At 50.9% G+C, this 26,740-nt stretch overlaps 1 protein-coding gene across 5 annotated transcripts in view; it reads right to left on the bottom strand.

Annotated features, from left to right (window-relative positions):
- Nucleotides 1–1,916: 1,916 nt before the first annotated feature.
- The window catches only part of LZTS3 (leucine zipper tumor suppressor family member 3), a 57,088-nt gene continuing 32,264 nt past the window's right edge, over nucleotides 1,917–26,740 (bottom strand). The window contains exons 1-4 of one of the 5 annotated variants that reach the window (XM_021526822.3): nucleotides 24,022–24,121; nucleotides 13,781–14,272; nucleotides 11,427–12,257; nucleotides 1,917–10,302 (exon numbers count right to left, since the gene is read on the bottom strand). In XM_021526822.3, coding sequence (XP_021382497.2) covers nucleotides 9,592–10,302; nucleotides 11,427–12,257; nucleotides 13,781–14,233 — 1,995 coding nt within the window. In that variant the 5' untranslated portion in view covers nucleotides 14,234–14,272; nucleotides 24,022–24,121 and the 3' untranslated portion in view covers nucleotides 1,917–9,591. Of the gene's footprint in view, nucleotides 10,303–11,426; nucleotides 12,258–13,780; nucleotides 14,273–23,473; nucleotides 23,555–24,011; nucleotides 24,122–26,740 lie in introns of those variants that run through there. The other 4 variants (XM_021526820.2, XM_021526823.2, XM_021526819.2 and 1 more) reach the window with 4 other exon arrangements.

Raw genomic sequence — 26,740 nt, 5'->3', positions numbered from 1 at the left:
GGGACCCTGGCAGGGATCAGGAACCCCCCTAGACAGAGCCCCCAGAGACACTGTCTGTGATCTCTGGCCATGGAAAAAAGTTTTCAACCTTACGGGATGAATTACCAGCTCTGAGTGTTTGATATAAGTAATAATTAAGTGTGGCACGGGTGCAAAAGTAAAATTTTAGGATTCTGGATTAGGGGTCCAAAGGGGACAAGATGGAGGAAATTGGGTGTGCCTTGTCCTTTTTCTCCTTCTTCATGCCCTCCATGTCTCACTGTGGTGTTGGCATTTTTCTGTTGGTTCAGGCTGGGCACACACTGTCCAACGTAGGTGACAGATATTGGCACGTTCTTGTAAATGCAGCCCAGGGAGTTTCTGGTATTTAATGTTTGTAACATCCCACTGAGGGCAGAGCCCCACACGCTGCCCTGCAGGACAGAGCTGGGCAGGGCAGCAGAACATGTGAGAGATAAACAGAATAAACAACCTGGAAACCAGCACAGACCAATTATGGCTTCTGCTTTGGCAGTGGGGCTGACAGACAGAGACTTTCTACAATCTGGGAATCATCAATACTACGGATTCCAACAGGGATTTAGCTGCCTCTGTAGCTGGAGAGGTCTGGCCTGAGCTCCTGGTCCAGCAGAACCACCCACAGCCCACTGGCCAATTCTGTGTCCACACAGATTTTGGGTATTCACAATAATCATGGCTCTGCTGTTGCCAGAGATCTTTCTCTTGTCCACTTCAGGCTTTCAGCAAACTATTTAAATATTGCCTTGAGCCTTACTTAGCACTTGTGTTCCTTCTGGATATTTCCACCAGGTTTGCTTCTTGTCCACCTCTTCCTTCAGATCAGGCTTTTGTCTCCTGGCAAGCAAGGAAATGTTTTCAGGAGGCCACAGGGGCCTGGAGGAGAGCCACGCTGGCTGGTGGCACCTCAGGGAGGGAACTCATGGAATCCCTGACTCACCTGTGTCACCAGAGGGCAGGAGACCTCTTTAATAAAGCTGCTGTCGGGAAAAGTGCTGGAATTGGTGGGTTTTTAATGAAAAAATTATGTTTCTCTCTTGCTTTTATCAATGCTAACAGAGTTGGGTAGGATTGACTTGAGTAAAAACCTGCAGGAGGTTTTGGATGTGGTGTTTCCTCCCTGCCATTGGGAAAAGTGCTGGAATTACAGGGTTTTTAAAGAAAAAAATGACGTTTATCTCTTGTTTTAGTGACGCTGACAGAGCTGGGTGAGATTGATTTGAGTAAAAACCCGCAGGAGGTTTTGGACGTGGCGTTTCTTCCCTGCCACTGGGAAAAGTGCTGGAATTGGTGGGTTTTTAAAGAAAAAATGACGTTTATCTCTTGCTTTTATCAACGCTAACAGAGTTGGGTGGGATTGATTATAGTAAAAATCTGCGTGAGGTTTTGGATGTGGTGTTTCCTCCCTGCCGTTGGGAAAAGTGCTGGAATTGGTGGGTTTTTAAAGAAAAAACGACGTTTTTCTCTTGCACCTGCAGGAGGTTTTGGAGGTGGTGTTTCCTCCCTGCTTACGAGGGAAGGTGGATGGAGCTCAGCCTGGGGGCTGCATCCAAATCCTCACTCCCAGCATCTGGGATCCAACACGAATTTGGTGCATTCTGAGTTTGTTCCACTCCTTCAGCCAAATGAAGGGGAAATCAGGGAAGCCCCAGAGATGCTCCAGTGGGGGATGTGCTTTTCCCCGTGCTTTTTCCAAGTGAGGGCTTGGCACGGGAGGCAAGGGGAAGGGAATTGTCTTCCCACCCACCACTGCAGCTGGACTGGAACGTGCTGGTTCACCCAAGGTGGAGCTTTTCCACCGCCCCAGCTCCCCAGCCCAGCTGTGGATCCATCCCCAAAATCCCCCTGGTTCTCCCCCTTCTCCCAGCTGTGCCACAACCGAAGAAACCACGCAGTCCTGTTTTTAAAACGGGGCCTTTCTCCATTTTATTTTGCCCAATAAAAATCCTTCACAGTCAGGTCGAGAGAGGAGAGTTGGAGATACGTATACATATAGATCTGCATGTCTATTTATATATATACATACCTCTGTACAGATATATTTATATATTCACTGTAGAAAATGGCAAAGGCAGTAGCTCTTCACATCTGGAGAACCCAATGGGAACAGACAACAGGCCAGCAGGGAATTGGGAAGTGTGGTGGAGTTTCAACAAGAACCTCTGAAACAGATACACCTTTGCTATACAAAAATCCCAGAATGGTGCATGTTACCTCTTTTTATTTCTTTCTTTTTTTTTTTTAAATTTTTTTCCCTTTTTTTTTTTTTTTTTGGTTCAACCTTTTGTCTTTAAACACACTTATAACCAGAGGCAAAGTCAAGACAACAGTGTTTGGAAATGACCAAGTGGACAGGAGAGACACCCGACTTTATGGAGTTCTTTTTTTTTAAATATTTTTATTTTTTTAAGTATATATATATATATATTTATATATATATAATTTTAAAATTTTTTGTTTTAGAATTTTTTTAGATTTTTAAAATTTTTTAGATTATGTTTTTAGACTTTTAAAAATTTTTTTAGTTTTTTTTTTTTAGATTTTCTTTTTAGATTTTTTTTTTAGAGTTTTTTTTTAGAATTTTTTTTAGATTTTTTTTTTGTTTTGTTTTTTTTTGGGTTTTTTTTTTTTTTGCAAAGTTTTGTTTAAATGCAGTTCGGAGAACCAGCAACAGTCGACGCAGAGACAGAACAGTAACGGAGTCGAGTTCAGAACACTTCTGGTTTGAATTCACAGTCAGAGGAGAGAAAGAGAGAGAGAAAGAAAGGAAAAAGGAGGAAGAGAGAGACACCGAGGCGTCAGGAAAAACGAGAGGGAAGAAAGCACGAGGCTGGGATTGAATTTACACTCGGGGAGGTCCGGAATGGGACGAGGGGCGTCGCGCAGGAGATGCTGCAGAGGGGCACGGCCCGGCGCCAGCGCAGCTCCTGTTATTGCTGGTGAAGTGGGACAGCAGCCTCGCCCAAGCCACCCTCTTCCCCGTGGGTTTTGGGGGACACCGATGGATCTGCTGGACACCCGGCGGCTCAGCCACGTGCATCGGTTCGGGGCAAGGAAATCCCTCCCCGGTGCGGTGCCCGGAGCGGGGCAAAGGCCACCGCGGCTCCTCTGGGCTCACAGCGATTTCCAGGTCCTGGAGAGTGCAAACGAAGACACCTCGGAGGAGCCCCGGCCTCGGGCTGGGCTCTGCGGGGACACGGCTGCCTGGGAAGGGACTGCATAGACACATCAGCCGGGTGTGCAGCATTGGGTGGTGCTGGGACGCTCCTGCGCCGCTGCCGGAGCTCTGCCCGCACGTGTTCTGCTCCTTTTGGTCGTGGGAAAGGGGTGAAGGGACCTTCTCCTCCCAGCCTGGCGCTCGGCAGTGGCAGAGCCACAGCGTCCCACTGGTTGCCACCGTGAGCTCAGACTCGCCAGGGGCTCCCACGTGGAGAAGAGCTGCTGCAGGGACCCGGTGACAGCCACGGCGTGGGTCACAGCTCCTGGCTGTCCAGGCTGGTGGCCTGCTGGGTGTGGGAAGCTTTGGGTTCTCCGGATAAACAGGGTCACCAAGCTCAGACCACTGTGGTTATTTAGAGCCAGACTGGACCTTGCATCGCTTTCCAGAGGAGTCGAGGCCAGGGCTGGACCTTGCATCCCCTTCCAGAGGAGTCGAGGCCAGGGCTGGAGCTATGAAGGTATTCACGGGAATGTTGGCTTGCCTGCAGGTGTCAGAGTTGGGAAAGGTCCCTTTGAAATCTCCCTGGAAAAAACCTATTGCTTTGGGACAGAAAGCAGAGACTTTCTGCCGGAGAAAACAGATTTGTGAAAGAGCTGTGGAGACACAGCCTGGTCCAGGCTCCAGACCTGGCACGGTCCCTGTCACTGGGAGAACCAGGAAGGAGGATTTCCCTGAAAATACAGGAGCTTGGTGCTGATGGCAGTTGCTCTGCCAGCATGGAGCATCCTATTGGGAAGCCAACATCTGCAAACAGCTGGATGTGATCCCAACCCCTTGATACACTGCAGGGTCCTGCATGCCCCTAAGGACCTCACAGACCCCCTCAGACCCCTGTTTGTTCTGAGGGTGGAAGGACCAGGGAGCTCCAGAGCTGGTGGTGATGGTGTGAATCCCCGTGCAATGATCCCACAGGATTGCAGGCCATGGGAATGTCCTTCAGCAGGAAGCCAGATTGTCCTTGGAGGTAAAGCAGGGCTGATGGAGCTGCCATGGGGATGTCAGAGGGGAGAGGATCAGTGTTCTGGAAAGCTCCTGAGAGCAGGGTTGGGATAACCCATTCTCAGTGTGGGCTGTAGCTCCAGCTTGTCCAGATGTACCTGGGAGAGCACTGGGAGAGCCACTGACTGCTCCAGAGGCATGGGGATGATCTAAAAGGAGGCAGGAGAGGCTGAAGAGCTGGAGCAGAGGAGCAGCAGGACACAGGCAACACATGAAGAGATCTTTAGCAAGGGGTCTAGGTAAACAGTAACTTATATAAAGGGGTTTCAAGGCTTAAACTGAGTGTTTGGGTTAAATTAACAATGAGTTGGGCTCTCTCCTATCCCAGGGATGGAGTGGAGAAGAGAATGGCTGGGGAGCAGAGGCACAGTTGAGAGGCATCTGCCCAAGGCCCAGACCCACCTGAACACCCACTTTCAGGAGCACAGATCTTCCACTGGCCTCCTGCCAGGTCCAGGAGCCTTCGTGGAGCAAAGGTGGGTGGAGATGCCTTCAACACCCCAAGCAGGAGAAGTGAACAACACGCTGCCTTTGCCTTGGAATTTGGTTCCTTGGTAAGGAGGGTGCTGAGGATGCCCTTGGGGTGAGCTGTGGAGAGGACACCAAGGGGGCAGCCAGCAAGACCACCAGCTCTCTCAGGATGCCCATTTTCATGGACAATTCCCTCTGAGCCAGAACAATTGACTGGACCCTGTACTGGTATCTGCTGCCAGACCTATTGCTCTGAGATGAGAGGCATCGAGTTGCCTGAAGACAACTTTCTCCTCAAGAAGAAAGGGAATTGCAGCCATCCCAACTCCTAGGAACAGTCCCTGGTCCATATTCCCCACAGGAAATGTGTGGAGCTAATTGGTATGGCTGTGGAGGATACTTGGTGTCACCAACTGGGGACGATCACCTCACCCAAGAACTCCTTTCTGTCCTGTCTTCTTTTGCACAGGAAAGGCCCTTATGGATCTGCAAACATTCCCAGGTGGGACACGAGGAAATCAGCTCTCATTCCCCTTTTCCAGCCCACACCAGCCTCATGTCTCTGCAGGAAAGCCGGGACACAGCTCCAAGCATGCAGCCCAGCGCTCTGAGGAGATCTTTGGTCGTGTTCTCGTGAGCTCGCTGCCTTGAGCGAGCTGTAAAGTGCCACTGCAGGGGGCAGGAGGGGAGCAGGATGGTCCCTTCCATGGGCAGAGCTCAGGGGGACACTCTGGGAACCACTGTCTGCACCGAGTCTGGGTGTGACACCGGACGGGCAGAGGGGACTTCACCCTTCACCAGGGGGCCACTGCAAACCTGGCTCAGGGTGACAGCAAGCACCAAAGCAGGACAGAGTGACACCAGGCTGAGCTGATCCCAAGTGGATTGCTTTCCTGGGAGGTGCTGAAGGCAAGATTCCCAGTGCAGCCAGGCCCAGGTCGGGGTGCACACCCTGTGTGCAGTGCTCAGCCCTGCTTGCCAACAGAGAAACCACAGAGCCTTCTTCTCTCTGTTTAATCATCAGCGTACAGAGCTGGGCTCTTATTTACATCCAAATACACTTCTCTCTGTACAACAGCATAAGAACAACGTTTCCATTCCTCTCTGGAGCGTGGAAACCCGGAGGTGAGTGACCACCACCTGTGACAGCAGGACTGGGGCCACCAGCTGCCAGTAGACAGTGGCAGGAGCTAAGTGGGGCTGTGTGAGGCACAACAACGTGCCCTGGTTGTGGTGTTCACCCTGGGGGTGAGAGGGGTGTGCTGGAATCAGCCCAGCTGGGTGGCTGGGACAGTAGTAGCAGCCAGCCTTGGAATGGTGGTGGAGCAAAGCAGCCCTGCTCACAGCAAAGACCTTCCCTGGCACCAGGACAGCCTGCTTACCTCACATCCCCATGGATGGAAGCCACTGGAGCTGATCAGTGTCCTCTGCTTGCCGCGTGGATGTGCCTGGAGCATGACTGGACTCTGTACATGGGGGTCGTGTGACACCAGAGCTGCTCCAGGACTGCCACCACTGGCCTGGTTCTCCCAAAAATCTTGGATCATATTGTCCAGCTTCACGTGTTGGGTATCCCAGAGCATCTCTAATGCTTGTGGACCCCATGTGTGGGCAACTGAGCTGAGACCCTCACGGCCACAGCTTGTGTTGGTGGCCAGTGGCAAGTTAGAGAGGATTTTGGGGTCAGGACTTGGAGAATGACACGAGAGCCAGGATGTCATGCTGAATTCCACTAGCTCCAAGGTGGAGGAGACAGCTGGGGGATGGTCAAGCCTAAACTCTAGGTGGAATTGCATGGGACAGAAACAATTCATCAGCCCTGCCTGAGCCTCCAAGAGACATGCTGCCATCCTCCTTGGCCATTCCCAGGATATGTCACCCAAACTCCAGCCTGGCAGCCCTTGCTGTCCTAATCCAGGGCTAAGATCCCAGAGCCTCAACGAAGCTTTTGATGAGAGATTTCATCAACATGTGAAAGTATAAAAGATCTGGAAGGAGCCAGGTGAGCTCCACCTGGGCACAAACAAGAGGCATCCAGGTGTCTCACCATCATTTTGCTCCATCTCTGCTGAGCAAAGGGCTGGCACAGGGGAGAGGACTTGATGGGGAGCAGCACATCCAGTTGTGGGGAGGAATCCTGAAGTGCAGGAATCCTTTGTGGCAGTTTGGTTCCCAAAACCATTTGTATTTTCTGTCACCATAGCAGGGATGGGGTGGTGTAGAGATATGGTCTCTGCAGGACAGTTGGGGGTGCTGCTTGGAGGATCCTGGGAGAATCCCAAGAGAGGGAAAACCAGCAGCAGAATGTCCTAATGGGTGTCTGCAAGGCTCTGTCATCCAGAGAATGTCCACACTCGAGGTCTCTCGGATCTGGATTGAAGCTCTGGATCGATGTGATGCAGTGAGGAAGGTGGAGGGAGTGGGCCTTTCCTCCTCCAAGGTGAACAATCTTCACAGGAACAGACACCAAACACCTGCTTTGGGAGAGAGGACAACGTGGACTCGTCCGATGTGAAAAGAGAGCTGAGACAGTGCAAGACACCAGATCTCCAACCCTGACACTGTGGGGTGTTTGACTCTGCCTGGAAGGCCTGGAGTGTGACATGGAGGAAGCTCTAGGATTTGCCTGGCCAGGTGCGTGTGGATGTCTCCCTGGGCATGGCAGTTCTGCAGCTCTGTGGCACTGGCAGGCAGCTGCACTCCTTCCTTGCTGGGGTGCACGGGCTGATGCCCAAGAGTGCTGGAGCATCTTCAGGATTTGCAGTGGGACTCTTCCCCACACCCATCAGTAGTCAGACCTGACCTAATCCCCCTTTTATGGCTGGTCCAGGGAAAGGGGCTTGGCCTGAGCTTCCCTGGTGTTTTCCATGAGTTGTCTTCCTCCAGCTCCAAAGACATGGGCAGAACTGGTGGGAAAAGACAGCAACTGTCAACTGGGATCTTGAAATGCCCTGGTCTTGGCACTTTCCCATTTTCAATGGCTCCAGGGATCTCTGGCAGTCACCACCAGCTCCTGGCCAGTGGCACTGTCCAATGACTTGGGCTGGTGGGACTAACTGCTGTCTCCACTCTGCTCAGTCTGGAGCTCATCACAGCAATGATTGTTCTCAATTGAAGGTCACACCTGGTCATGAGCAGGAGAGCTTTGGGGAGACAAAACATGGAAAATGTGCAGCTTCAGGGCTTTTGTTTGGAAGGTCTTCAGCCCCTCAATGCCTCCAGGTTCTTCCTTGCTATGCACATGAAATTTAATCTGGCCAAATTTGCCCTGAAGTCACCTAGACATTTCAAGACATCCCAGTGCTAATTCTAACTTTTCTCTTCTAGTTACTTCCCAGGGAAAAGAGCCAAAATCCCCACTCCTATTGATCCTTTGGCCAGCGCAAACTCCACTTTGCAGCATTTTTCTTCTCTTTATTGTGACTCGTGGTAAACAATTGTCCACGACAGGAAGAACCGAGCTCACCTTGCCCATGTTTTCAAGCGGAATGTCAGGTTTTGCTGCCTCGGTGACTGTGCACGTAGGATTTGGTTTATTATTCTGCCAGGGCATAAGCACTTGCGTGATCTTAAGCATTTCCCCCTCGTATGACTTCTTTCATGGTCAGAGTTAGTAGCTGAGTATTTTCTTGGGCCAGGCCTGCGAGTTATTCTCTCCATCCCTGGGGTGTGGGATGCCCCATGGGATGGCTGCGGGCGTTGTTTGGGATGGCAGGACTGAAGGCTGACCATTGCAATCCAGCTGTGATGCTGCTGTGCCCCCCCTGCGACTCCTGAGTGAGGCCCGAGTGCTGTTTTTCAGCAGACCCTGGACCAAGAGAGTGCACCAAGGTGTCACTCGTTTGGGGACAGGGTGGCACAATTGCCCACTTTTGGGGCAGATTGCTAAAGCTTCAGTTTGCATAAACATCCCGTGGGTTTGGCGGCTTCCCCAAAACTCGATTCCATTGACTTTGGGAAGTAAAAGGGCTGTTGGGAAGGGAAACTAGCTCGTATTTCCAAGCTTTTCTCTTGCTGTAGCAAGCTTGAGTATAGAGTAAGAGTAAGGGGACCAAGGCAGAGGTGGGAGGGTATTTCTGCTCCCAGGGTTGGTCACAACCTGGGAGAAGAGTGGAACTGCAGGAGGAAACCACAAGGAAGTGAAAACGCAGCATATGTTAAGCTCTGCTGAGCCTCCAGAGAGGCTCCTGCTGGGACATCATTCCTTGTTGGCTTCTCTTATCCGGACAGGCTCATCCTGCGTCTCAAGGATGTCCTAACTTCTTGCAACCAGGGCAAGAGGGGGTCGTCTGGTAGAGATATGTCTGGTTTCACTGAAATCAGTGGCCAAACTCGCACTGACTTCACTAAGACCACTGTCTAGACAGGATACTTGATGCAGAACACTTGAGTTTGCTCATCATCCCAAGAACTTTTCTCCATTAGCCAATGTGGCTAAAAATGTCCTGAAAAAAAATAAAACAACCCAAAAAGCAACAAACCTGCCACTTTGAACTGTTTTGCTGCACGTAAATGCTTGAAAAACCAAAGAAACAGAATACAACTCTCCAAACAACCAACCGAAGAAAGGTGAATTGAAGGAGAGGAGGTGGCAGCCTCTAGTGAAGTAACAGTCAGGGCAGATTACAAAAGAACCAACTGGCCCTCACCAGCCGTACTAGGAAAAAACCCAGACGAGATGTCGCATTATCGATAGCAAACCAACGCACATCCACAGTTACTTCACCTACAGAGCACAGAAGTGGAGAGTAAGGGTGATGGAGCCTGGTGGAGCACGCTCACACCGCTCCGACAGAGCGCGTTATCCCTTGGAAGATCACTGGCTTGAGCAGGTAGTACATGCACAGCAAGAAAAAATTCTGTTGTGTCGCCTTGGTCCCCCCTCAGATCTCGGTGGACTCTATCCGCTCGAGCCTAGAGGGAGTCCATGTCTTCTTCTCCTCGGTGTGCGGGGGGCTGGTGGCCTTCGTGTTCATCTCGTTGACCTTGTGTTCCAGGAGCTGGTTCTTCTGGTACATCTCCACGTAGTTCAGCTGCAGCTGCTTCTGGTACTTGATGACTTTCTCCTTCTCTTCCTGCCACGTGCGCCGCTCCTCCTCGAAGTCCATCACCTGCTGCTCCCGCTGCTGCCGCTCCAGCTTCAGCTCCGTCTGGAGCCGCTCCACCTCCCTCCGCAGGGTGTTCACGCTGTCCTCGCTCTGCCGCTGCATCTTGGCCTCGTCGCTCTCGCAGGCCAGCGGGTCCCGCAGCTTCTCCCCCAGGTCCCCACCAAAAGACCCCGCAGGTCCCATGCTGGCAAGTGTCCGCTTCAGGCCGGAGACCTCCAGCTCACAGTGGTTCAGTTTTTCCCTCAGCACCTGGACCTCGCTCATCTTCCTCTGCAGCTCGCCCTCGCAGATCTCCAGGTTGACGCTCTTGGAGCTGTAGGAGTCCTTCAGGGTGAGGATCTGCTCCTCTTTCTCCCGGAGGAAGTTCTTACCTTCCTTGAGCTGCGACCGCAGCCCCACAATCTCATTGAGCTTCTGGGAGACGTCAGCTTGGGAGTCCTTCAGCTGCTGCTTGAGCAGGGAGATCTCACCTGCCTTCTGGCACACCTGTGGGGAGAGCACTCATGAGGCTGGTGGATGGCAGCAAGGAGCTCCTTGTCCTCTGCACTGTCCAAAAAACAACCCTGCTCAAGGACCCAACCTTCACCAGGACCCAGACCATGCCACACATGTAGAGGTTGTCCCCACCTCTGTGTATTCTCCTGGGACCTGATGCTGTTCCCAGCTTGAGTTGCCCAAACAGCCAAGCCCAGTGATGCAGTGCCCACCAGCAATGCTCCGCTCCTGTCTTCCTCTTACTCTCCCACCCACAAACCCGTGGGGCTCAATCCCAAACCTTCTTCTGAACAGCTGCAAATGGCACACTTAAGAGCCTAATTAGTCCCAGCTTCATTGACTTTCCGTCAGGATTAGCAGAATAAGGTCGTCTTGATTCTAGAGCTGTTTTGTCTCTGCACTCTTAATAAATTTAAAGTTTCTAGCCTGTGCATGGAAGGATTAAAATTCTTCACATGATCAAGCTGAAAAAATGGTATGTTAGCACTGGCTATACAAACAGACCTTGATAAAATGTTCTAAAAATAGGAGCAGTAGGAAAAAGTTATGTAGGACTCAACAGGAGAACTAGAAAGAGGAATTTGTTTTTCAGCCTTTTAAGAGAGATCAACTTAATACCAGAAAAAGTGTGTTACAATGGAAAACATGAGGTAAACATGACTATCAATGTCATTCTTAGCTCAGTTGCTTTTATATCTTCAATCAAAAAAAAAAAAATCAAATATCTGAAAACCGGTTTCAAGGTTTGCCCAGATGAAAATGGTAAAAGAATTTAATTAAAATAGACTTAAGCCCATTTTTTGGCAGGAACAAGTACCTGTGCGGAATGACCTGTATTCCGTGAAACTGGATTTGAATGTCATGACTTGGAGTGACCAGACTGTGAAGTCAAATTATTAACCAGCACAGGAGGGTGTGCACAAAAAGTTGTGCTTATTTTAGCTTAATTGAAATCAACATGCCTGGGACCCAGACAAATGAGGTGACAAGTGGCACCTGTTACCTGGAGGTCACCAACCCATGGTGGGTTCCACTTAGGGCATGTGGAGATACTTTGGGTCACCAGATCCCACAACGGAAACCTCATTTACGGCCTGTTACAACAATGCTCTTACCTCCCACTTGGTCTCTTCGATCTTCGGGAGAAACTCAGCCTGCTCCTTCTTGAAAGCCACAAATTTCTTCTCCAGCTCCTCTCGTTGCTGGAGGAGTTGTCCCATGTCGTCCTGGAGTTTTTTTTTCTCCTGCTGGAGCTTGAAGATTTGGAGCTGCAGAGCCTGCTGAGCCCGCTGCGCCTTTTTGGAGACCTGCTGCAACTTATTGGCATAGTTCTGCCTCAGGTCCTCCATTTCCCTCTCCCAGATCTTCTGCTTCTCCTCGAACACCTGGAAGATGGCCGCCTCGCTCTTGTCCAAGTTCCTCCGCATCTGGAGCACCTCCTGCTCCTTCTCCCACAGCCGGTCCTCCAGGTCCTGGATGATGTCGTCGGTCGAGGGCGAGTGGAAAGGCATCGTTTCGTTGAGATGGTTCAGTCTGTTGAAGGACGAGGTGCTCTTGCTCGAGGACCGCCCGCTGTCTGAGGTAGATATCCCGTTGTATCCCACGATGTTCTTCTCCACGTAGGTGGTCCCGATGCGGTTGATGTGGCTCGTGGAGGCGCTCATGGGGCCCACGTGCTGGCTGTAGCCCGTGCCGTAGGTGGGCAGGCTCGTGAGCGAGTTGCGGCCCGAATCCGAGAGCCCCCCGCCTTGGTTTGTAGTCCTGTTAAGGCTGCTCTTGTCGAGTCCACCCTTGGGCGCGGACGGGCTATTGCTGTTGGCGTGGTTCAAGCTCTTTCTGTTCTCTGCCATCCCGTTGCTCTGCGGCGGGCAGAGGTTCTGCATGGAATGGAAGTTTTTAGGAACTACTGGTTTAAAGGCTGAGGGTCTAACTAAGGGCTCATTGCTCTGCAAAAAGGAAAAAGGACCACGCATCAAACACAGCAGGAGGCTCGGTAACAACACACAAAAGAGACAAAACGGCACAGGGTGGGGTTTATGCAGCTTGGGCTGGCTCCTTGTCCCACCTTGTTACGCATTTGGGGTTGCGCATGAGGGACCTGTGGTCACTCAAAGGGCAACACTTTGCCTTCCCTTCCTCCAGCCAAAAAGAAACCATCACGACCCACCCCAAACCTGCATGATTTTTCTATAGAATACTCCTTGGGTTCTTTTAGTGCTTGTCACAAGGAGGGCTGCTCCTTGCTTACCAGACCTGACCAAAATAACTCTAATTTTTTTCTGATTATATTTCTAGCCTTGAGGTTGCATTGCCCTTTTGCTGAAAGCTGAATTGAACCCTTGGATTAGCAGCCCTTTGGCCTCAGGAGCATCACATCTCCCTCCTGCCAGCAGTGATCTGTTCCTGGGGGGACTTCATGTCCTGCTTGTCCTTGGACAGGAGCAGGTCGGAACTGTGACAGCGGTGACACCAGACAAGGAATATTCTGGAGCTGCTCTCATTTGAAATTTGCATTTTCTGTGGCATAAGCAATGCTGGGGGACAATAGACCGCAGCTGTAAGGGATTTAGAAAGGATTTTAAAGCCTTGCACATTCCTCACCCCATCAATGCACCATTAGAAACAAAATTTTTCCCAAAATGGGATTGAGTCTCCCCTACTGCAGATTGGATTTTAGGTGAAAATTAAACTGGAGGAAGCAAAGGTATTTTGAAAATGCCTTTTAGGAGGAACAGAATAAGCCCCACTGAACAGGTTGCAGGCTGGATACCAAGTGTGAGACTGAGATGGACTGCAGGGGCTGTTGGGTTAACAACCCAGGAGAAAAGGCCACCAAATGCTGCAGAAATAATACTGGACACAAATTATGGAAGTCACTGGAGCAGAGCAGCAGGCTACATAAACCACTGCTGGTCTGGGGCTCTGTTCCTCTAGGCCTGAGAGATTTCACTCCCTGAAGCCAATATGAACCATGAGGACTGGGCTGGGCTGGGAGATGATGTTTACAGGGGTAGTTCCCAAGCCTTTTCCCTCACAAGGGGCACTGGGATTGGGAACACATGCTCGTGGCTGTTTTCAAACAACAGCTTTAGGTGTCAGTGGGTGGTTGGAAACTGCCTATAAAAGGCACAAAGCACACAAAACAAGAGTGGGACTGAGATGCTGGACCTGCTGAAACAAGGGTTGACTCCAGCTCCCTCCCCATCCTTCAGGGAGGTAAGTACAACATCTCAGGGAAGTTGGAATAGCCAGTGACTTAAATGAGCTGTATGTGGAAGACTTGTGATCATGCTTTTGGGTTCCTCAAGTATTAACAACGCCCCTGAAAGTCATAAGAATGATATCATCTGTGCATAAAAATGTACAAAACAAAAATGAGACCACTGAGATTGCACCGTCACCCAAGGCCTCCTGGTCTGTGCTTCCAGAGAAGCGCCATGGCCACCCAGCCGCTCCAGGAGGTTCTCACCTGGTCTAGCTTGCCGGAGATTGGCAAAATCTTTGGTGGGTTACCGGGCTCTCGGTACTGGGGCGGCGGCGGCAGGTTCTTCTCGTTGTTGGTGGTCACGTTTCCGCAGATGTCCATCTTCACCTTCTCGCTCTTGCGCAGGTCGCCGTTGATGTAGAGGGAGTTGGAGACTTTCTCCGACTTGTAGGTCTTCTCCTCGCCGGAGTAGCGGTGGGGGACGTCCCGCGTGGAGTAGCCGTTGCGGGGCCCCTCCGTCTGCTGCCGGCCGCTGCTCTGCGTCCGCGTGCCCACGCTCTTCATGGCAAACTCCTGGTCGTTGGCCACTCCGCTGCCCACGCTCCCCATGGTGCTCTTGGGGATGGTCTGGGAATACCGGGGGGTGAAGCCGTGGAAGTTCTCCGGGCTGGGGTAGGTCGGGTCACTGAGGACGGGCAGCGTCTCTAGCGTGGCCATGGCAGCGTAGGGGTGAGGTGGAGGCACAGCTCAGTGGCACTGGGACAAAGAGGAAAAAGGGTTGTTAAAGAAATGCCTTTTGTCTACTGATCTTTCCAGATCAAAACCATGTCCTGGTGATGGGGTTCTCCTCTTCTGTGGGAGCCCCTTGGAGGAGCAGCATTCCCCAGATCTCACCCACTGTTATCAAAAAGAGCTCCTAATCTCAATCCAAGGGTTGTGGTTCCCAGGGAAGTGAGTTGCACGGATTTTAGTAGGCACAGTTCTACAGCATCAGTGAGACACAACCATTTGCTGTGCCCAAGCTTGAATTATTTCTGTCACTTTCCCCCAGGTTTGAGTAATTTTGTGTTCCCATGGGGATGGAAGGTCTCCATCCCTGGTCCTGGTTCATACAAGTGCTCCCTCCAGCACATCCCTTAAGGATGACACCACAGGGTTTAAGCAACACAGTTTTCCATCCCTTTCTTGAGATTGCTGCTCACCTGAACTTGAGCTTTTAAAAGCATGCTTTTGTGCAGGCGGCATCCTAAATTTTCTTTTAAATCTTTATGCCCCTTCTCCATTTGATTTTTACTTAGGCTGTGCCTTGGGTTGGCCAAAACTAGGCCATGGGACATGGATAACATGCAAATCGTGGTTTCAAAAGTTGTCTTTCACTAGGGTTGTCCTGGGACCAATTATCCTTGGGACCAATTCTCACAAGTCTAGATGCTCTTCATCAGCTTTTACACAATGGTGTAAAATCTTATTTAAGAAAATAAAAGACCCACAACAACCTTTTTTTTTTTGTTGCCTCGTTGAATAATGGAGAATGTGAACCCGTACCAGCCAAGGATATCATTACCTGAAGGAAGGGAGAAGGTGCATTGCAAATTTTGAGTGATTGAACCAAACCTGGAGGAGCAAGGTCAGTGGCCTGTGGACAGCTGTGGCCACTCGGCTGACCATTGTCCACCCACCCTACTGAATTCATTGACTTGGTCCCCATGGGACAGAATGGATGCTTTTCTTTTGTCTCAGGCACCCTCAGCCCCAGGTTTTCCAGGACAAACCATCCTGACAGTGTGGAGACTAAAGCAGGACTTAAGGGCAGCAGAAGGTGCAGGTTTCCTTGTGGATGGGATAAAAATAGCGGTGCCCTTTGGAGAAAGGTTCAGGGATGGCAGAGGTTAGCTGGAAGGGGAGATGGAGAAAATCACAATTTCAGTGGGGTTTTCCCTCTCCTTGGGGTAGGGATGATCATTCAGCCCTCCCTGAGTAAAGCAGAACTGGGTTTATTTCCCTGGAGAGCAAGCCGAGGTCTGGAGCTCAGCTCCCACGTGGTGTCCCACAGGGCCTTGCTATTTGCACTAATAATGGAATGGAAAAAGAATTAAAAAGGTTAAAGCAGGGTCTGTGCTGCTCAACTTTGCTTTTATTAAACTGCATTTCTGGAGGCTTCTCCTCCCCCTTTCCCAGCACCCTGCCCTGACCAAAGTACAGCCTGAGTGGCAGATGTGGAACTGCTGTGCCAGAGGGAGAGGGCACAGAGCTGCTGAGATGGGATTTAAGGTCCCTTCCAACCCAACCCAACCCAACCCAACCCAATCCACTCTGGGATTTTAAGATCAATGAGCATTATGTGAGTGCTTTGTGGCCCCTGCTGAGGACACCCTGCAGTTTGCACCTCTGTCCCCAGCAGATGATCTCATGTCGTTCCCTGATGAAAGTCTAAAGACCAGGCAGTAAAGGAGGATCACATGAGCATGTGGGAGGATCCACCACAGCCAAAACATGAGTGTTTATTGCTCCTGAGTGACGAAACCTCTGCCAGCAGCAAGAAGAGGCAGGGTCTGGTCACGTATGAGGCATGTGACATTTGGACACGTGCTCCGAGCAGCACTCAAAGGCTCGTGACCCCATCAATCCCTAAAGACACTTCCCAAAAAACATCCCCACTGACTGTTCATGAGTGCACAATGCCCAGGGGTTAATCCAGGTGCTTGCTGAGCACCTGGAGACTTGGCTGGGCTGTGGAGTGGTGAGGAAGGATGGAGAACGCCCACCTGAAGCCGCACTCAACCAACGGTGCCTTTGGATTTTATGAGTCAAGGGAAGACTTTTTGTCCTCCTAATTTAGGAATAACCTGCTTTTCAGTGACTTTGGGAATCTTTATAGGCTGTGTCTTCTTTTTATGGGACGCCAGGCACCACGGGAGGGATGTGCTGGAAGGTCTCAGCTCCAGACAAGGAAGTGGCATTGTCTCCTTGAAGTGCTCCCCAGCCAGCCTGGGAGAAATCCAGGTTACTTTTCCCTCACTGGGTAAATTTCACAGTGACATTTGCACGTTTACATTGACTCTCTTAGGGCAGGATGAGGTCACTGGAAAGTTTGATCCTTCCAAAAGGGAAAAAAAAAAAAAAAAAAGGCCAACACAACAACAAGAATTTTCTTTTAACTGGGAATCATCCAAGAAAATATTCTGAAAAAAAACCCCTTGTTCTTAGCTTATGTTTACTGCAAACCTGGGATCTGATAAACAGAGCATACAGACAAGTGTTACAAATACGTTACTAAGGAGATTCCAGAAGTGCCAAGAGATCCCTGACAGTACAGCTTTGTTTGCCAAAAAGGGCCATTTTTTCCCAGGAACAACAACCCTTGGGTTCGTATCTTCTGGCCAGCTCCAGTTCTCAGTCAGGTTTTACATTGGTTGTTCCTTGGCCGAGCTGTGAAATCACATTTTGAGCACGGGAATAACGTTGCCACGCTCCGGCACAGAGCAGGAGAGTCTTTTTTTCACCCTCCAGGTTTGAGGGAATGTGTGACTAAAAACTTCCTCAGGACATTTCTTCTTCTTAAATCTCATCAACTCTGGGGCAAGAGGACAAGAGGGAATGGCTTCAGACTGACAGGGCGGAGTTAGATGGGATATTGGGAAGAAATTCTTGACTGAGGGTGGTGAGGCCCTGGCAGAGGGTGCCCAGAGAAGCTGTGGCTGCTCCTGGATCCTTGGAAATGTCCAAGACCAGGTTGGATGGGGCCTGGAGCAACCTGGGCTAGTGGAAGATGTCCCTGCCCATGGCAGGGGGGTGGAACTGGATGAGTTTTAAGGCCCCTTCCAAACCAAACTATTCCATGATTCCATGATAACTGCCTCCCTCCCGTGGCAGCATGAACTGAAAGTTCATGTTTGAACTTCTCACAAAATTTGTTGGTGATTCCCAAGGGTGCTGAGCCTGGCCACGAGCACAGGGAGGCTGAGGAAAGCCAAGTGTTTTGCTTTTACCAGCATTTCACTCCCAAGTCCATCCTTAGGAGGAAAGAAGAGTCACCCTCGAGCATAACTGGGTGACCTTCTGTGACCAGGGACACTGGGAATCCACACACTCCACATTGCACCACCTCCCCATCCCATCCACCCACAGTGGCCTCTTGGCCTTTCCTGCACCAGCCTCACCTCGGGGGCAGCAATATTTTGATGCCTGGTGCAGAAAATCTGGGGTGAAATGTCCTTTTCCCCAGCTAAGCCAAGCAAACTCTGCATGTCCACCCCTTACCAAGGTTTCCCAACCAAGGTGCCTGCAGCTCCAGGACATTCCTGGATGTTACTGTAAGTTCAGTAATTTGTAAAATAACAACTGCATCTTTCCACTTGCTCCACCCAAACCACCAGTGAATGCCTTCCGGTTAGAAAGAAGAAAAATTGCTGTGAGATAAGCAGCTGAATGGTTAACTAAGACTAAATTATGGAGGCCTGGCTCGGTTTCTGCCTGAGGAGGTTAATTGTTAACGCTCTCCTAACAAAGGCCTTGGGGAGAGAGACACACCTGGGCACCGTGCCAGGGGAGAAGGGAATCAGTCATCGGTCTGGGCACGGAGAGCTCCAGCAAAGAGCCCCAGAGCAAGGCAGGGCTTGGCACACGTGCCCATCCCAGGCTTGTGGTGCTGGCAGCACGGGCAACAAAGGCACCTGAAGGTCAAAAATTCCCCCTCTTGCCAAGTGTGGTAACAGGTGTGCCCCTGACCTTCATTAGCCAGGTTTGTTTGTGGCTTTAATGAGCCAGCAATTGCTGACACCATAAACCCTGCTCTGTTCTGTTGGTTTTTTTAGGGGCAGGGCTTACACCTGCCCCGTGTTTACGGCTCGGGTTGGCTCTGCAGGTTTGTTGGCAGTGCTGCCAAGGGGTTGGTTTGGTTGGAGGAGAAAAAGGCAGCATGTCCTGGGGTGATGGAACAGGTTAGAAAGGGTGGGAAAAGAATGGCTGTGATAATTTCAGCTTCATCCAGGAGGAGATGTGGAGTGGGAAGGACAGGAATGGGTCAGCAGTGAAGACACAGACCCTGTAGGGAGCAAAGCCACCTGTGTCCAGTGAGGCATGAACAAACCCTGGGAAAAAAACACCGCTGAAACCCAAGACTTGAACTTGTAGAATCATAGAATCACAGAATTATCCAGGTTAGAAAACCCCTCTAAGACCATGGGGTCTAACTGCTCCCTCAACACTACCAAGGTCACCACTAAACCACGTCCCCAAGCGCCACATCCATATGGCTTTTAAATCCCTCCAGGGATGGGAACTCCACCACTGACCTGGGAAGCTGTGCCAGGGCTGGACACCCTTTCCATGAAGAAATTTTTCATGATTTTGCCCTAATATCCAGTCTAAACCTCTCCTTTTTCCTCTTGTCCTCTTAGTTTCAGGTGCAGGTTTCAGTCACATCCCATTTCCTCTCCCTCACCGTTTTTTGTACACCATGTCCTCCAAAAAGGCCACTCAGTTACTGCTCTGCCTCCTGTGTGTCACAGGCCATCACTTGTCACCTCCTTATGGCCCTGCTGGTCCCAAACCTGGCTGAGAGCTCCTCCACTGGGATTGTTGAAGAGGCAGGGACACCACAGCTCCCCTCCCACCTGGCTCCAGTGCCCCAGCACCTCCTGCTCTCCTGCACCCTTCTCAAGTTGCTCATAGTGAAGAGGGGAACAGAATGAGCTTTTCTTGTCTCTCACAGGCATTTTTCCCAGCCTTAAGTGACTCTTGTGGCTCTTTTCTGCACCTCCTCCTAGTCCTTTCCCCCCATCCTGGCTTGGTGGCTGCCAGGTTTTCCTCTGCCACTGGAATACGGCACAAACACACTTGAACCTGTCTGCAAAAACATGCAGCTCTCCAGCTTTTCAACCACAAGCTTTTTCCACAACCAGAAGCCAAATGAAGTCAGAAGAACAACTCCTGCTCCTTCCCTAGGTCACAGACCTCTCTTTCCCCATTTATCCCTGCACTGCAGATTTTTTTCTAAAAAGAAAACTCAGGAAGGCAGGTTGGAGGGTCAAGTAGTGGCAGATTCTTGCAGCCACCCTCAGACACCTCTTGGGCTGTGGGGCTGCACATTTTCCATCCTTCTGTGCAAAGGACTTATGATTGGATTGAGTTTTGGACACAATCCTGAGTAACGTGCCCTAGCTGGAGCAGGGAGGTTGGACTTGGATGGTAGTCCTGCCTAGGAACATCCAATTTGGGAATGTGGGGACCACCCTGTCCCTCTGTGACCCCCCCCACTTTCCAGCTACCCCTGTCCCAGCACCTGAGAGCACTGAGGGGTCTGCACAGGGACCTGCAGCATCCTCTGATAACTGGGCCCTGCTCAAAGCCCTCCCAGTACAAACCCATTTCTGATACAGGAGGATCCCACTTTGCTTTTCCCTCCTGAAGAGAGAGGGTGGCAGATTTAGGGGCAGGCAGGTCCCGGTTTTGGGGGCTGCACTTCCTCGGGCTGCTGTGGGAAATAAAAGTGAGCTGGCTTAGAAACATTTCCTTTTCCTTTCCGCCTGCTAATGAGATAATTACAGCCTTTTGTATTCTGGGAAACTACTTTCTCATTATGGGGGCCGCATCAGCTATTTACATAATAAGCCTGAAACAAAAGAGATGAGATGAAAAGACCCAGTCGGCTCTTCCTTGTGGAGCTGCCAAGGGACAGCCCGGCAGGACGATGGATTCCTGCATCCCCAAAGCTCCTCTGGTCTGGAGTGGGTGGCAGCACCTGACTCAGGATGTCCCCAGCATGGGATGCTCCTCACTCTCAGCTGTGAGGGTCCCCAGGGTGCTCAGAAGCAGCCCTTTCCTAAAGCACTCACTGCAACTCCTGATGGCAAAGGATTTGGGAGGGTGGCCACGGATCCAGACCCACATCAAGGAGAGCCATGTCAGCATCTGTGGGGCTCACAGTGGCACCTGGTGACAGGTCCCACCACCAGCCATGTTTGGTACCAAACTGGCCTGTCCCTTGTCCCATCTGCCGTGTCCCAGTTTCCTCCAGCTGTAGTCAAGGGACATTCTGGGCACCAACCTGTTCCATCCCATATCCCATATCCCATATCCCATATCCCATATCCAATATCCCATATCCCACATCCCATATCCCACATCCCACATCCCATATCCCACATCCCACATCCCATATCCCATATCCCATATCCCATATCCCATATCCCATATCCCATATCCCATATCCCACATCCCACATCCCACATCCCACATCCCACATCCCACATCCCATATCACATATCCCACATCCCATATCCCATATCCCATATCTCATATCCCATATCCATTATCCCATATCCCATATTATCCCATATTATCCCATATTATCCCATATTATCCCATATCTGTTGTGGACATATCCTGTATCCCATATCCCATATCCCTGTTCCTTGTTCCACTTTCTGGCCAAAGGACATAATGGGTACCAGACTATCCCATCCCATATTCCATATTCCATATTCCATATTCCATATTCCATATTCCATATTCCATATTTATTCCATATTCCATATTCCATATTCCTGTTCAATTTTCTGACCAAAAGACAGGATGGGTACCAGACTGTCCCATCCCATATTCCATATCCCACATCCCACATCCCACATCCCATATCCCTGTTCCTTGTTTCACTGTCTGACCAGAAGACAGGATGGGTACCAGACTATCCCATCCCATATTCCATATTCCATATTCCATATTCCATATTCCATATTCCATATTCCATATTCCATATTCCATATTCCATATTCCATATTCCATATCCCTGTTCCTTGTTCCACTTTCTGGCCAAAGGACATGATGTGTACCAGACTATCCCAGCCCATTTCTGTGTTCACCCCAGCTGGGCAAGGGATGCATTGGTTACAAACCTGTCCCATTTCCCATTTCCCATTTCCCATTTCCCATTTCCCATTTCCCATTTCCCATTTCCCCATGCCCCAGCTGGCCAGCGTGTACCAACCTGTGCCACCCCATGTCCCAATTCCCTGCCCCCAGGGCTGGCTAGGGGGACACTGGCTGCCAAACTGTCCCATCCCACACGCCAGTGCCCTGTCCCCCAGCTGGCCAAGGAACTCTCTGTGTACCAACCTGTCCCTGCCAGCCTCGCCACCTCTCTTCCCCAATAAAGGCCCCATTGTTCCCTGACAAAGCCTGAACAGTGCAGCCTGCTCCACCTTCCCCGGCCAGTCCTCCCACTCTGCTCTCAGTTTTCCTCCCTCAGCTGGTCGCTGTGTTTAGGGGACACAGTCTGCTGCCACCCTGTCCCCACCCCCAGGACGTGGCAGGAGGGGGAATCGTGGCAAAGCACAGCCACAATCTGCACTGTGGAGCACACGGCCTTGGCTCTGTGCCCTCCTGCTTGTCCCTCCTTCCCTCTCAGCTCCCTGAGGGTGTTCCTGGAATGGACACCCAGCCTCAGCTTCCTGGAAACCCTTTACTGACAGTAAAAGAATCAGTAAATCAATCTGGGCATGGCTGCTGCTCATCCTGAACGAGCTGCTCCACCTGTCTCAAGCCCATCTCCTCCATCCCAGCTCCTTGTCTCTGGGTCTTTTATCCCAGCTTTAATCCACAGGATTTTCTGGATCTGAAAAAGCAGGCAGAGTGGAATTAAAAGCCAAGAACCTGGCAGGCCACCCCAGTCTTGAGCTGTTTCAGTAAGAGAAGAAATCAAAATTATTCTGAAGGCTGCAGCGAGGTGGGCAAAGCCCCAGAGAAACCTCGGCAGGTGACGTGGAGGTGTGACAAGGTACATTTGTACAGTCCCAGGGAAGCTTTTTTGTCTCATCCTGGGAGGTTTTCAAGCCCTGAATGGACCAGGCAAGGTTCACCAGCAGCAGGATGGCTTGGAGAGCTCCTGGGATCCTTTCCACCCGGAATTATCCAGCCATGGAGTTTTTTGCAAGCCACACTGGATATCCACCAGCATTGCCTGGCCAAAGTCCTCATCCTCAGGGGGATTTTCCCCCCTTTTTCCTCATCTGCTCTCAGAGCCCTGGGTTTGGATCCAGGCTGGCACCCTCCAGGATGCACCTGAGGGCAGACAGGAAGGATTTTCCATGACCTGCCTTATCTGTCCCCATCATCCCAAGGGACAGCAGGACAGGATGGTTTCAAGCTCAGCCCAAACTGCCATCCCAGATCCTGTGTGTCCACCTGGAAGGGTTCAAACATGGTCTCCTCTGTGACCCTTGTGACTGCCCCCAGAAAATACTCAGGGCCAGCTGTGTCATTGTCCCCTGTGAGGGACATTGTCCCCTGGTGGCACAGGGAAAACTCCCTGGATGCCCTCAGCACAGGGCAGTTTGCTGGAGCAGCCTCAGCATCCCTGAGGGTCTGGGATGCCCCATACCATGGGCTGGACTGCCTGGGGTCAGCCCAGCCCTGCGTGCCTCAGTTTCCCCTGGTTAAGGCGCTGCCAGTGGGATCCAGGTTGAGATTTCCCCACCCTGAGCAATCCATTTCCATGCACCCCATCTCTGCTCTGACCCCCTGGTGCAAACGCAGCCCAGCAGGTACATCCCATCCCTAAAAAGCAACTGGGAAGGGTCCCACCAGTTCAGCCCATGCACTAATACACTGAAAATCCCTTGGAAAGGTGGCTGGAGATGAGGTGATGCCAGCTGAGCCTGAGGGACTGCCCAGCACATGGGATATGTGGAAGCTCCTGGTCACCACTGCAAGTGTCCCTGCACAGAGCTACACCCCTTGCCTGCCATCCTCACACACCCCACACCCCAAATCTCGGCCATCCCACTGTGAACCCCTGCTCCAGCCCAGCTCCGTGGCCCCAAATGCCAGGGGCACCCCTCTCTTTGTCACCAGACCCCCCTGCGGACGGGATGTCGCAGGGGAGGGACCCAATCCTGCCCTTTGGGGTGAGCCATCACCCCCAGAGCGGTCCCAAGGAGCCGGCCCCACCAGCCCTACCTGGCTCTGCCATCCCCAAACTTCTCCCAAAGCCGCAGGAAGGACAAGGAGGGGACCGGCCACCGGCTGCCACCATCAACCCGGCCGTGATTTATCATTAACTCGCCCCGAGGAATTTTTTTTTTGGGCGCGGAGCCAGACAGAGAAGTGCTCGCTCCTCCCTTGGAGCAAACCCCCGTGGTGGGTGCCTTGTCCCCACCGCCGGAATTAGCGCTGCCAAACCGGAGCGATCCCCTAAAATCCGCTGGGGTGCAAGGTCTCGGTGCTGGGGAGGGTCCCAGCTGCATCCAGGGGGGGTTTAGAGAGGGGAAAATCGCAGTTTTGCCCACCCAGCTCCGCTCACCCCATCTCTGATCCCCACGGAGTGTCCCAGCCCCCCAAAAAAAAAAAAAAATTAAATCACCTGCAAAACGTCCCAGCAGCTCAGCCCTGCACTAATCCACCGCAAACTCTTCCCGGTCCCAAACAAAGACACCCAGCGAGAGGGGGAAGGAAAGGGGGAAAAAATAAAAACATCCCACAAAAACCTGACACCCACCGGGATTTACCTGGGCAGCCCAGGGGTGCATCCCGCAGCTCCCCATCCTCCGCCGACCGCCAAATTCATCCTTTCCCTGCGTGGTATCCCGGGAAAAAAAATCCAAAATAATACCTGAGGAGAGCAACCTGCTGCTGGGCTGGGGCCAAGGGCTGCCCTTCGCTCGGTGGGATTGGCCACGGAGCCCGCAGGAGCTTAACCCTTTGTGCCCAAAGTGGGATTTGGGGACGGGATGGCTCCGGCTTCCTCAAAGGGGAATTTGGGGCCGGGGGTTTGTTTTGGTATTAATGGGAATTTTGGAGTCAGACGCTGGGTTTTCCTGAAATACGGATTGGGAGTTTTCCTTTTTACTGTTTGCAGATGGGGATTTTTGGGGTCTGATGGCTTGTTTCTGCACAAATAGGGATTTGTGGCTTTGGAAGGTTTTGGGTTTGCTCAAGTAGGGATCTGTGGGTTGGGAAGGTTTTGGTGTTTGTTCAAATAGGGATCTATGAATTTGGAAGGTTTTGGGGTTTGCTGAAATATCTGTGGGTTTGGAAGGTTTTGGTGTTTGTTCAAATAGGGATCTATGAATTTGGAAGGTTTTGGGGTTTGCTGAAATAAGGAATCTGTGGATTTGGAAGGTTTTGGGGGTTGTTCAAATAGGAGTTGTGGATTTGGAAGGTTTTGGGGTTGGCTCAAATAGGAATTTGTGGCTTTGGAAGGTTTTGGGGTTTGCTCAAGTAGGGAGTTGTAGGTTTAGAAGATTTTGGTGTTTGTTCAAATAGGGATCTATGAATTTGGAAGGTTTTGAGGTTTGCTGAAATAGGGATCTGTGGATTTGGAAGGTTCCAGGGTTGGCTCAAATTAGGATTTGTGGATTTGGAAGCTTTTGGGGTTTACTCAGATCAAGATCTGTGGATTTGGAAGGTTTTGGTGTTTGTTCAAATAGGGATCTGTGGGTTTGGAAGATTTTGGGGTTTGCTGAAATAGGGAATCTGTGGATTTGGAAGGTTTTGGGGTTTGCTGAAATTGGGATTTGGGGTTCAGAGGCTTGTTTTATCTCAATCAGGGAATTTGGGGTCAGACCGTGTGTTTTTCTTCAAATGGAAATTTTAGGGTCTGACACTTTGGCTTTGCACAGAGAAAGGTTTGAGGTTCTAACAGCTTATTTTGCTTAATTGGAATTTTGGGATCTGACTGTTGGGTTCTTTTGTTTTAATAGTTTTTTTTTTCCTCTCAAATAGGGAATTTCAAGCTCTCAGAACTTGTTTTCTCTTAAATGAGGAATTTGAGATTCAATTTTCTCAAACAGGGATTTTAGGTTCAGACAGCTGGGGTTTGGGTTATCTTACAAATAGGGAATTTTGGGGTCTGATGGCTTGGTTTTGATCAAATCAAGATTTTGGGATCAGGTAACTTATTTTGGCTAAAGGGGGATTTTGGGGTCTGGCAGCTGGTTTTCCTCAAATAGGGATTTGGGATCTGACTGCCTGTTTATTTTTGTTTGCTTGTTTGTTTTTCAAAAGGGGATTTTAGGGTCTGGGGGGCTTGTTTTGGTGCAAAATAGAGATTTGGGGCTCTAACAGCTGGGCTGTTTTCAAATGGAATTTTGGGGTGGGCATTTTTTTTCAAGTGGGGATTGCTCAAAACAGCTCGTTTTCACTCAAATACTAAATTTGGGATCCTTCTGTCAGGGGACTCTCCTCATCTTTCCCATCCTTCTGGGGATGGCTGTGCAGAGCTCTGAAGGAAGGGCAGAGAATTGGACAGATGGGATGAATGGGATGGTGCATCCATGGAATGGTTTGGTTTGGTTTGGTTTGGTTTGGAAGGGACCTTAAACCTCATCTCATTCCAAGCCCTGCCGTGGGCAGGGACACCTTCCACTATCCCAGCTTGCCCCAAGCTCCATCCACCTGGCCAAAAGCTGGGTGTGGATGCTGCCCTCTTTCCTTTCCATCATTCAGAGCAGAGCCCTGGTGGCACAGGATGGCTCAGAGCTCCTTTTCCCACTTTCCCAGCTGCAGGAGAACAATCAGGCTTCCCATCGAGGGCCGTCCTGCCTCAGCACTTACTCTGGATTATTTGCAGTCATGGAGGGAGGGAAATAAAGCCACACAATGCTAGCACTTATTTAAACACATTTGCTCCAGTGAATTTTCTGCTGGCAGGATGTCTGGGGGATCAAAGGAGTCGCCGGTCGGGGCCTCGCAAACGGAGCCGGTGTTGGTGGGCAAACAAAAACCAGCAATAACGCCAAAATAATCAAATATAGGTTAATGTGCATTTAAACAGGGCAAAACACACCGCTGGGGTGCACGGGGAAGGTGCAAATTATACCAAAATGCATTCCTGTGGAGACCCAAGCTCGCAGTTTTGCCTTTAAGCTCCAGAAGCAGAGAATTCTGACAAGTAGGTTTTGGGGATGTGTGTGCACCTTGGAAGCAGCCACACAGACACAGAGTCCTTTCCATCCCTGGCACTGCTCTGGCAAGGAGCAGAGCTGGCTGAAGAGCTCTGCTGGGACGTGGAGCCTTCCCAGCAGTGGGATTTGGGGAAGCTGCCCAAGCACAGGAGCCAGCAGGGAGCTGCAGCAGTTCCAGATCTCACAGGACACAGGCAGTTTCCTGACACTGCAGCTGCAGGAGCTGTGCTCCCGTTGGTAGCTGAGTTATGTCTTAGTGCTCCCCATGGATGAATAAATCATGTTAGGAAAGACTTTGGAGAAGGCTGGGGAATCCAGGATA

Source organism: Lonchura striata, chromosome 4 (genome assembly GCF_046129695.1).
Source record: "Lonchura striata isolate bLonStr1 chromosome 4, bLonStr1.mat, whole genome shotgun sequence".
Classification (NCBI taxonomy): Eukaryota; Metazoa; Chordata; class Aves; order Passeriformes; family Estrildidae; genus Lonchura; species Lonchura striata.
The sequence above is the reverse complement of the archived record's forward strand: the minus strand, read 5'-3'. Positions and strand labels throughout refer to the sequence as shown.